Below are 12,185 nucleotides of genomic sequence, written 5' to 3'. Positions count from 1 at the left end.
GTGGTGATGGCTTTAAAACCACATGGTACGCTCCTGCCCTGCGCTCCCTGCTGGGCTCTTCCTGTTTCTCTGAGGCCAGTAACCACATGGGATCAGAGTTAACTTCCTTTCGCTGCCTCTGTCCCCCAGCAGACACAAAAGCCCCACTGTTCGAGCTCCAGCCAGGCAGTGAGCAAGAAAGGACATCTTTAACGATGCACAGTCTGTGTATATAATCTGTATTTCACCACAGCTACATGTAATACACACATGTGGACTAATCTAACTGGCAAATCCGAAGAGGGGCCTGAGGTGTTGACGGAAACAAAATAGAGTAGTTTTGAAAAACTCAGGACTGCATCAGTTGTTGTGATAAGAGGATGTGCCTACATGATAAGATTGCCTTCCCTCTTGTTTAGGGATAATGGGGAAAAAAAACGTTCTAACTGAAAACTCCAGTTAAGAACAAATAGAGGGCATTGTATTGTTAACTGATCCAATGCCTCAAGTGGTTGGGAGGAGAATTATTTTTAAAGCCCCTTTATTGAAGAGCAAGAACCTACAGGAACATTTCTGTAAAGGCCCGGGGGAATTGCTCAAGAACAGACACTGGAATAAAGACAAAGTTTAAAAGCCAGATTCTTACGCTGGTGCCAGACTTCATAGGGTTGCCCAGATCACAGATGACAACTCGCGTCTGGTTTAGCATTTCATAGCTGCAGGTCAGCTGAGAGAGGCTCTGAAAGACATGGGGCAACGCACAGCATTAGCACAATGCATCGCCTGAGCCGAGCCCCGACCCAGGACTGCATCATCAGAACAGCGACAGTTTGGTGTGAATACAGAATACAGTTTCATGATTTGTGAGTAACATAACTATGTATATATAGTTAACAATTAGGTGGAGCTGTATTGACGTCCGAGAAAGAAGTAGCAGGCCAGGAGGACCAACCTCGTTATTGCGTACAATCCCGCTGTAATCGGCTTCGGGGGGAGGGATGACATACAGCTCCGCCTCGTATGCCCCTCCCTCTCCCTCGTTCCGCGCGTTGAAGGTGAGGGTCAGGGAGTTGTCGTCGCCCAGGTAGACCTCTTTCTTGTCGCTGCAAACGAGAAGGCCACAAGACATCAGGCCTCCAATCCCACGCCCCTCAAAAGCATACAAGCCAGCGTTTAAGAGCCATCTTGGGAGTTTTTGAACAGGAGATTGTGATGCTATGAGCTCCCAAAGCACTGATGGGGGGCTCTTCTTACTTGCAACCCTTCCCCAGTGGGGAAGGAAATATTCCACAGGGAGTCTGACATCACTAGTTTAGTATTTTTCAATGTGGAATATACTTGCTCTTCCCACTGCTCCCAGCTCACATTGTCCTTCCCGAAGATCATGTGCTCAGGTGAGACTTTCCTGTGAGAACATGTGGACACGCCCTCCTGCCACCGGACAGGACAGGAGGGGGGCGGCTGCTCGTCTCGCCCAAGCCTCTACAGGGCGAACCCAGGCAACCCCGGCAGACCACAGGCAGCTGCGCCCCACAGCCTGGGGGAACCCCAGTCAGCTAGCGGCGCAGGAGCGATCCGGCCCGCCTGAGCTGAACCCACAGTCATCGCCTTTACCACGCTGAGCGCACTGAGGCCTGTCGGGGTCCCCGTCACCTCACATCCGTTCCCCTCCTGTCCGCAGCCAATTACCAACGAGGACGCGACCAGCACCAGAACTTGTCACGCCAGATTCACCGGCGACGCAGCACCCTGGAGGGGATGGAGTGGCTGCTATCATCTTTTACATGTTTTTAACAAATCATTTAAAAATCAGTGCATCTGGCAGGCACTTGGACCTTCTCGCTAGGGTGGAGGACAGTGCAATCAATGCCAGTCACAGGGGAATCGCCCTGCTGTCTTTCACACGAACGCAGAGACCAGGCTCAGGCCTGGCCAGCAACTGGTTTTAGGCTCCTTTCTTCTGGGATAGTGAGAGCTGGGATATTACCAAAAATCACATCAGGAAGATTTGTCTCAGGAAAACCTAACCCCCCTCCCTTTCAAATTCCCTTCCATGTATTCAATGTAGCAATAATGTTGGACATGTGATAGTGCAGAGAACAGGACTGTACAGTCTCCTCCCTCCCCACGGCCCTGAATACAATAAGAGTTTCCATATGAGGGAAGCACAGCTGATTCCAATTATGTCCCAGCCCTCATAAAGTTCTGCAGAGGAAGCAGGACAATCAATATTTCAAATGCTGGAGTTTCTCTGGCGGGTGGTGAAACAGCTTCGTTCATGACGAAAAAAAGGGAAACTTTGTTTGAGTTAAATGTGCCATGCAAGTTGCAAGGGTGTCAGAAGCAATCGCACTCTTAGCTGAGGCACTGGAGTTAAGAACCTGGAAAAAATATGTTTCTCTCAACTAGTGCATCTGAACCTCTAAGTATAAAGATTCTCAAGGGTCCTCTCAACAAAGTCCGTCTGTGCATTGAATCAAAGCTTCTAAGCCACTCAGAATAAAGGTGACAGCACCTCAGACTGCTCTCACTTTCCAGCCAAACTAATTGAAAGCACGAAAATATCCCAGCACAATTTTGCATTGTAAACATTTACATAGTGCACATTGTTGGCAATTACTTAATTATATATACATTTGCATCATTACAGTGTTCTGTGCATAGTTCCATTGCAAACATGCTTAATAAGACTACAATTAAATGCATGTGCAAATAATCTGTATAAATTTACATAATGCAAAGTGCTCTTCAGGGGTTATCATATTCAGGGTTGCCTTGATCTTTCTTTGTGCCATGCCTTCAACACATGCACAACAACGGACTCTAAAACTAAAAAGAAATCATGTGCTATGCCAGCATAAAGTTCCTGAGAACTACACCACATGTGCACAGAACAGAATTCTCCAGCCTAAAAGACGAGGTGACACCACATGTTTTTAATTTCTTGATTTCCCATATCTTTTTATGGAGCTCCTGGAACACAGTACCCTAGAATATCATAACTTTGCTGTGCTTTCTCCTCAGAACCTCCCTCAGATGCGGTCTGTTTGATTTCTCCTGCCATTTCTGCTGGGTCTCTCCTCGCCATGCTAGCTGATATCTAGACCCAGATTAATAATACCGAAAGTCTGCTTCCCTCTCAGCGGGTGAACAGAAGTAAACCAAAGATTCGTATGGGTTTTTCTGAAGTGTGCTCGGTAGTATGGAAGGGACTGGGATCAATGATCAAGAGCATCTGCAGGTGTGAAAGAGCAGTTAAAAACAAATTAAAAAACAATCCAAAATAAAAGGAACAGCTGAGCTGTTCAGTTTTGAAGTGTACAGGCAGGTTTCTTTAATCAAAGTCCAGCAGACGTATGCAACAGCTTCAAAAGGAGCTGATAGTTCTCCGACCTCAGCATCTTTTTTTTCTTTTGCTGAAATCAATTTCTTTCATCTTTCGGTTCCAGCCACTTCCACCCTGTCCTCCTCCTCCCCTTCTCCAAACTGGCTGCACCTGTTTGCACTTCTGTCCCACCCTGCACCCTGTTGGGGAGCACTGACCGTGACCTGGTACACCAGCGACCCTACCGGGTGCCCTGGGGCTACAAACCAGCTCCACTGGGTGAGAGAGGAACCAGGATTTCCCAGCATCGCACCCTGCCTGGCTCAGACCTGCTGTTATGCTTTGGGGACACGCCTTCAGTAGTGCCACAGTCTCAGTCAGGAGCTCTCTAGTAGCTATATTTCCAAAACTCTTCTGATCTGTTCTCCTGCGTTTACCTGTACTACTGACAAAGTGACCCTGTCCACTTGTACGAGCACAGCTAAGCACCTGTGAGCCATCGTAAAATCCTCAAACACTAAAACCTCATTGTTGATTTTCACCCTCCCATGAACCCTTGATTAAAAGTTTCAAACCCTGTCCTAGAGCCCCACAAGGTTTCTGCTGATCCGAAAATGACTTACAGCAAAATATCTGTCCACCTAGGCTATAGTCCTGTTCATCCCACATATCCAGCATGGGACATCTCCTACACCAACCACTTTTTGGTTCCCCCTACACATGAGCGGGTGTCAGCTGGGGATGAGCACGCATGGCGCCAATGAGCAGTGAGGTACAGACAGGAGTGACCCAGACAGGAGTGACAGCAGTGAGGTACAGACAGGAGTGACCCAGACAGAGGAGTGAGAGTGAGGTATGGACAGGAGTGACCCAGACAGAGGAGTGAGAGTGAGGTACGGACAGGAGTGACCCAGACAGAGGAGTGAGAGCAGTGAGGTACGGACAGGAGTGACACACACAGCCCCAGCAGGCCTGACTCACCCATGCACAGCCAGTTTCAAGTCTGGTACACAGATGTTGTCCTCTCCGCAGTCCAGCAGAATCTGGGCCTAAACACAAACACACAACAAACAGACACCTGTGAAGTAGGTCTGAACAGAGGGAGACCGTGAGAGAGACTGATACGCCAGTAGCCAGCCATCCAGAAACGCAATGGATTTCATGGGCATTTGCTGGTTTCTGGCAGACAAAACATGGACAGGATTGAGTTTTACCACCCTGCTGCTGCAGCTGCAGTTCTTCCCACAAGGACTAAAAGACCATATTGAAGGGGACCCCTGAAAACAGCAGCAACCAAGGTGATTTGAAATGACAAGCCTGCTGTGTGAAAAAAAGCCGTGCTGATATTTAAATGCCCTGATCTCTGTGGTCTTGAATAAAAATCCACATAAACAGATGTAAAACACAAACTGCCTTTAAGAGTCTACGCTGCACAAACCATTTACAATTTGACTGCAGGAGTTTTATCATGTTATGTTTTATTGCTTGTATATAATATCCCCTTCAATCGGTTAACAACTGTCCAGTCAGGAAAAAAATTGGTGCAAGTTTTCTGAGGATATTCTCCAGACAAACAAAACAGTGATCAACTGAAAACCATTTGACTTCTCAAAACTTTATTTTAAAAACCTTTTCTGTCACAGCCAACTGGATACAGTTCTGTGACCGCCACATTCCACCAGGGAATAAGGGATACAAAATCCCATCGGCGCTCCATGAATCTTCCGAGCTCCTCCTGAAACAATCCGGCCAAGTCACACAACTGCACATCCTCTGAAGTGGGAAAGTAGTGTTATTTTTTCACTTTGAGACGCAGCCCCCAGCTCTCACTACAATTTCAAGTGAAGTAAAAACTGAGGATCAGGCACAGAATCAGGTCCTGCAGTGCTGTGTGACTAAAGGTGTGAAAAGCTCTATTTCTCAAACCTGGAGCAGAGACAACTGCAAAGAATTCATTCCTGTTCGCCATCTTTACCAGGCCTGACATGGGGAACCCACTAGCCTCAAGACCTGAGACAAATTAAAACTGAAGAATTAAACTGCATGAATATGGAGAAAGGGAAGCTTTACACAAAGAGTGGTGGGTGCCTGGGATTAAATATTGAGCCGAATTGCAAAACCTGATTCACTGGGTTATTGCAAAAAGCTGTGTGGGGGAATTCCCTGGACCAGCACGCTCTCCTGCGGAACCCATCCAGCAAAAACACAGGCCGAATGGCCTCCTCCACCTTGAAACCTCTCCTTGTGTTCATAGGGTTTTCAGATGCCATTTGAACCCGTAACGTCTTAGCCATGGCATCACTCACGAAACCGCTGGCACGCTTGACAGGGGCCACATCAGAGGAGAGCGTGGCAGCCCGCAGGCTTGCCACACGTGGCAACACCCAATATGCCACAGAGAAACCAGAGAGAGAGAGAGTGGAGCCTCTTATATCATGAAGGGCTACAAGCCCCGCCTTCCTAATTGCTTCCCTGTGTGTGCAGAGCTCCTGGTACACCCATATCAAAGCACAGCCACCCCTGTAATTAGAGAGCGGGCCAATTCTCATTAAGGTCTGCTGCGGCCAGTATAACTGTCCTGGCCCAGGATCAGGTTTTAGAAATGGGCTGGGGGGGGGGGGGGGGGGAAACAGGGAATTCGAGTTCATTTCTGAAATCAGAACAGTGGAACACAGGTGACGAGCAGGTGTGGAGTGGAAGGGGACTTTGTTTCCTGCTTTGCAATGTAGGCAGAACTGCTTTGACAGCCATTCATTTAGACATCTGGCCAAGGCAACCCCGGGGAGAAGCCCTGCATTTGTCATCGTTTCTTTTGCTGGGTGGTGGTGCATCATATAGAGCACCATTTTCAGACCAAGTCAACGATCTTACCCACTCGCTGGTGTTATTCACCAGCTGAACAAGTCCCAGCAGGTCTGTCTGCGGTGTCTCCTAACACACTATGACGCAGGCTTGGCTATCGAATGCATTTTCTGCTCCGAGTCTCCTCTGGTCCTCTCCATCTACAAGCTGTGTAACACTGACTAGGAGGTTGAAATGGACAGCAGTAGAATTATTCTGCTTTCACTAAGGGGGGTGGTTTATAGTCAGCTGAGGTGGGCAGGAGGAATTTTTCTTAGTACTGTAAAGTGGGCTGGGCAGATCACCTGCTTGTGCCCAGTCATGGAAAACACAGGCAGAACCTAAGAAGGCTTCTTTTGTACAGCAAGGACTGCCGTTGTAAATTACACTGCATCAATTGCTCGTAAACTCTCAGAAATCTGCACTACGCATAAGGTGGGGGGTGTTCAGGGGCCGGTCCTTCAACTGCACTGCTCTTGCCAGCGACTCCAAGAATGTGCCCTCCGTACCCTCTGAAGACACACCTGCGCTCAACCCCTCAGCTCTACTGTGGGAGCAGGATGTCGCAGCACTCACACGACCGACTGGCTCCTTCCCCCCATCTGGAACTCTCCCTTAACTGCAGGTGGCTTCCAAGGGCTTCTGGCCGCTAGGAATTCCTCCTTCTCCGACAAGAACAACAAGCTGTTTTGCGAAGCTGAGAATTCCCCACATGAGGAAAAAAAAACAAGCTGGCTGATCCGCGGAGAGAGTTTTATTCCAGGAGTTTCTGCCAACACGGTCTGAGCGCCTGTTATCGCCATTGTTATGTTAAGCTGTCACCACGCATCTGGTGCGAATTACGCCGCGAGAGAACGCACAGGCCGCGCGCGGCGCGCGAGACGCCACTGCACAGGCGCCCCGACGCGGACGTCCTGCATCACGAGCGACTGGGTCGCTGCCACGCAGGTCTCTCTCTCCCAGCCCGGTCTTTCTGTGGGCCTGTGAGGCTCCCCCAGATTCCAGTCCCAGCATGCACTACCAGCCAGCGGAGCAGGAAGAGCCAGGGAAGGGAGTGAAGTCTTTCTCCCAAAAACACAGGAGAAAAAATGTTCCTGGGGATACCTTGGCTTCTTTCAACACACAGCTGGATGAGATCCTTGGATCAATTAGTTTCTAAATTGATCCAGAACCGAATGCATAATGGGCAAAAACAGCCTCTTCTGCTTTGTAACCTTTCCGCTGTTCCAAAATTAAAACCCAGACCCAGCAGCTCTGCAGACGTTATTGAACTGTTAATCTAACTGGGGTTTTTCTCACTGCACACAAGGTAGCTTCTTTAAAAGACGACAAGTAAAAAAAAAAAGCCATATTTCGCTACATGCATTGATGAACAATGCCATTTCATATGACGGGTGGTAATAATTTTGCCAACAGGTTGCAATTCAAAAGACAATTATTAGCAACAAAACACAGCTCTACGTTCCAGAGAAGTATGCATGATCATTCCTGTCTCAAGATATAAAAACCAAGACACAGCTTCTTCACCCATGAAGCCACCCGAAGGACTATGCAGCTCTTGCGCTGATCCACAACTCCACCCGTTTTATGAGGAAAAGCCAAAAGCCCAACTCCGCAGACTGATCCCACGAGTCTCGCCCTTGGCCCTCCCGGGATACGCCCACATGGGACACAGGCAAACAAGCAGCCGGAACCACGTCCTGGATTACCTTCTGCTCAATGAGCTCCGTGGTCTGGTAGTTGAGGATGGGCCTCAGGCCGTGCCGGTCGGCAGCCGCGCGGGGGTCCAGGCTGAAGTTGAGGGCCACGTGGATGGCAGACAGCTTGTCCCGGAACTCGTGTTCCTCCTGCGGAGCAGACACACAGGACGGGGAGGGATCACACCCGGGCTCTTTCCCCAGAGAAGCTGGCGTGGGCGTGGCAGAGCGGCCGGGCTCCGGGCTCCTGACGGGGGGCGCCGTGGGTTCGGACCTCAGGTGGGCAGGCCGACTCACCCGTAAGTAGATCTTGACGTCTCTGCAGCTGCGGGCGCCGTTCCGCACGCGCACGGTCTCCTGCATGACGGGCTGCTGGGTGCTCATGAACAGAGCCCGCTTCACCGCCCCCTTCTGCTTCATCCGGTCCAGCTGCACCTCTGCCAGGAACTCTGCAAGGAGAGCGATCCCATCAGCAACGGAGGCCAAGGGGCTGCGGCCATGTCAGCACTTCTGTAGCACTCCCAGGTTCACCTCCCGAACTGTTCCCTGAGGTACTTCAATTGGGTGTTTCTAACCTCCTCTAGAGTCCAGCATGTTTTCTACATTGCATTAAATGGACATTTAATAAACTTGTCTAAGTCAACCTTCATTGAACAAGCAATACTGTGTTCATCCTGGGATTATGGGCTTTGAAGATTCCTGATCTAAATGAACTCAAGCACAGGCCTTCAGTAAACCCATGGGCTAGTCCAGAGCCTGGGATGTCCAACACACACCAGAGGTTAATAAGGTGCTAACCAAAGGGAGCTGATCTCACTCATCTCCATTATAATTTCTTAAACAGTATATATTGGAACTATTCAAGAACTCAGTGCACTGCAGTGGTGATCTAAGCTTTGTTGAAACTTCTCAAAGCCTTGTGCAAGGATGTATGATCAGCTGGATTCAGAAGGAGATAATGTTCTTTGGCAGAGTGAGCCGGTTCACTGCAGAACCAAGGAGGATCCAATGGACCACTGCTTAACCCAAATACAGATATGCCCTCCTGGCTCTGAAGAGCCATATGGCTTCTGTTTTTCGTTTCACATGGACCCTGTATAACTGAACTTATCTGGCAAATTATTGTATCCTGGGGTTTTGAGACAAACAGTTCGTTTACCAGTGACCTACAGGCTTTAATGTCTTTACTGAGGAAGAAGCAGCAACGTAAGAGCCTTCTTACCTATTTCATCAGGCAAATGCTTCCCGTTGGCAGACAGGCAGAAACTGAGGTTGACGCTGAAAGAGATGAGATGAGTTTTGTAACAAACACACACATTTCACTCCCAGCTGGGGGAAGGTGGAGGAGGTGGGAGAGCTGCCTTGGTTCTCTACATACCCAGACTGTGCTCTAAGCCTCAGCCCTCCGAGTGCGACCCGTGTACCTGCCCAGTGAAAGAATGAGGCGTGCAGACATGCACCTGAAACACGCTAGCCAACCGAGACAATCGCCATGTGATGCACTGTGCAGCTCCACAGCGCCTGACAGGAGAGTCGGTGCCAATTGGAGGAGCAGCGCATCTCATGCTGACATCACTAAAACCCCCAGACACAGAAGCCCTGTCTGATTAATTCTAACACTACCTCACCAGTGCTGCTTCAAATACACGCTGCCACTTAAAGAGCCAGATGTAGTCAATTAGTCACATGATGGTGACATATGGACCAGAGAGCACAACCTGTGCTCTGAGAAAATGGCTTTACTGGGTGAGCCACTCATGAGCCCACAGAACCATTTAAGAGTTGAGTTTACAAAGGGGAACTATTGTTCACAGCTGCTGCATGGATAGGGGTGTGGGTGTAACTGTGGGGCATACAATATGAACATACGAAACGTTTAAGAACAAACGTCAGTAATGAAGGCACATGGATGTTATTTATGTTTAGCCAGTTAAAAAAAAGTTTAAATATCAATATTGTTATGTCTGTACTAACTTGGACTAAAACTGTAGCTACTAAAATGTAGCTTTCTTTGATTTCAGTGTGGAGTTCACTTCTGTATATCACAGTTCTGATGACAGATTAATTGAACAAGGGGAGGAAAGAGTTCTCCAGCTCGAGAGGGAGAGAAATGCTTCGAATTTCAACATGCAGACAGTCTGTATTATTCTGTACCCTGTGACATCACCCATACCACAGTGCTCGGCCCCAGCCCCCCTATCCTCTTATACCACAATCCCACGCTTCACTGATGGTGTGTGTGGGGGGGGGGGGGGGTGGCCTGATGTTTCCCAGCTGTGGTTCATGGCCAAACAATATCTCATTCATTGCAACAGCCACAACTCCCTGCGCCCCCCTCGTTCCCACCCCCTTCTGTCACCAGGCAACTGCTTTGCCCAATCAAGGCAGTACACAGCAATGTTTCAATGCACAAATGTATTGCAGGGAACGAAAGTGGGGGTGACACAGCAAGTCCTGGACACCCCATCTCTAGTCGGATATGAACCCATCGCCAAGCAAGTTCCTAACCTGGGCGATTCCTCACACAAGCTCAAGAAAAATTAGATCAAGGCAGCAGCTTGTTGGCTCGGTCACAACAGCAAGTCACACCCAAGGAATTCTACACTGGCGTTGCTCTGCAACTATCACCAGCTGGTGTTTGTTTCAAAACAGATTTCTCTACCCAACAAAACTGATTCACATGAGGAAAAGAGAATCTTTTTTTTTTTTGGGGGGGACAGCACACAAACAACCCAGTTTGGGAAGAGAGGATTTTTTCCCCCCAGGATCATTCCAGGATGTTTTACCAGAGAAATCAGAGTGAGGTTTCAGAAGACCGATTCACAAGAAACAAAAAAAAATCTAAAATCGCGACTCATTGCGAGGAAATTATCCAGGTCTCTTCCCTAAAAACAAGCCTTCGCACATAAAACATGTTTTTAATTAAGCCCGCATTTGCAAGTGATAACGCAATCCACACCAGCACAACCCTTCTGAGATATGAGCAGTTTACAAAATCTTACTTTTATTTACGTAGTTACAGCTTCTGCAGATTTACACTGTGACACCTAAGAAACTTGCGTTTGTATACTGTATTTCTGCTTTATAGAGGTCTGTATCTATTATTCAACAACACTAATTTCAATCCACTTGATAAGAACTAGTGTTTTGTGGTATGTCCACTTACTCTGCATGGTAATCCCAAAATGATATTGAATCTTTTCTAAACATGATGTTAACAGTATGAGCTGATTGCATATTGCCAATTCCCCAATCAGGAATAAAGATGAAAAAATAACTGGCAAATCTAAATACAACCACTGCATCACACTGCTGCTGGCACATCTAAGTTTTATATCTGATATCTTATCATGGTTAACTGTTCTTTCACAGAACATTGCCTTTTCTAATGCCCGTCAGAACATAATCGCGCCAAGTGTAAGATGCAACATATTTGATCAGGGATCACATGTGGAACTACAACTGGAACACATCTGCTTTCATTAAAAAAAAGAAAAGAAAATGCACTTTGAACACAATTAATAGTTACTAATAATCTTGGTACCCCTCCCGTTCTATAGTCCAAAAGCAGAATAAATTTCATATGCTGACAAATGGGATCATGATATCACTGTGCTAGCTTTGCCAGTACTGGTTCTTCTCAGGAAGAGGAGCGGTATGACTAGCTGGCACGTACCAGGTTCTGCTCAGGGAAGGGGGGGGGGGGGGCAAAACTAGCTGGCACGTACCAGGTTCTGCTCAGGAAGAGGGGGGGCATAACTAGCTGGCACATACCAGGTTCTGCTCAGGGAGAGGGGGGGCAAAACTATCTGGCACGTACCAAGAGACATGAGTGGATGTTCCATCTTTGTTGACCACGCAGGACTTCTCCTCTGGGTTGATCATAGTGGGAGAGATGGTCAGGGAAGCACTGGCATTGACGATCGGACGAGCCCTGCCAAGAAGGAAAACAGGTGAACGTTTAGCTGTGCCAATAAATTCACTCTCTCAGACTGGGGAGGGGGTACAGAGGAAGTAATGAGGTGAGTAATGTTATCTTTGGGTTAAAAGCTTCTTGTCATCTCACAGCTGAATGGTGTCCATGTACGCAGATGTGGGTGGTATCAGAAATCTATGTCAATTTGCAATTCCGTTACCTGTACAGCACTGCTTTGTCCATTCCAAATGCTCCGACAATGAGATCTGGGAAAACACAGAGGGAAACTGACAGTTTGACATAGTGCAGGAGGAGAGAGTTCAGCCCTTTTTGATTAAACAGGGGGGTGATTAATGAGCTGATGTGAACAATCTTCATCAAATAACCATAGCCAGTGGCGCTGGGTTATAAAGCTGCCACTCACCTA

The 12,185-nt window shown here is 48.1% G+C and overlaps 1 protein-coding gene across 1 annotated transcript in view; it reads right to left on the bottom strand.

Moving 5' to 3' along the window:
- The window catches only part of itga5 (integrin, alpha 5 (fibronectin receptor, alpha polypeptide)), a 67,253-nt gene that overhangs the window by 18,352 nt on the left and 36,716 nt on the right, over positions 1-12,185 (bottom strand). The window contains exons 14-21 of the mRNA XM_069180988.1: positions 11,979-12,024; positions 11,663-11,776; positions 9,065-9,120; positions 8,140-8,291; positions 7,855-7,992; positions 4,286-4,353; positions 932-1,082; positions 626-718 (exon numbers count right to left, since the gene is read on the bottom strand). Of these exons, the coding sequence (XP_069037089.1) occupies positions 626-718; positions 932-1,082; positions 4,286-4,353; positions 7,855-7,992; positions 8,140-8,291; positions 9,065-9,120; positions 11,663-11,776; positions 11,979-12,024 (818 nt within the window). The remainder of the gene's footprint in view (positions 1-625; positions 719-931; positions 1,083-4,285; positions 4,354-7,854; positions 7,993-8,139; positions 8,292-9,064; positions 9,121-11,662; positions 11,777-11,978; positions 12,025-12,185) is intronic.

Source organism: Lepisosteus oculatus, chromosome 1 (genome assembly GCF_040954835.1).
Source record: "Lepisosteus oculatus isolate fLepOcu1 chromosome 1, fLepOcu1.hap2, whole genome shotgun sequence".
Taxonomy (NCBI): Eukaryota; Metazoa; Chordata; class Actinopteri; order Semionotiformes; family Lepisosteidae; genus Lepisosteus; species Lepisosteus oculatus.
Note: the sequence above shows the minus strand (reverse complement) of the source record. Positions and strands in the feature narration are given on the sequence as shown.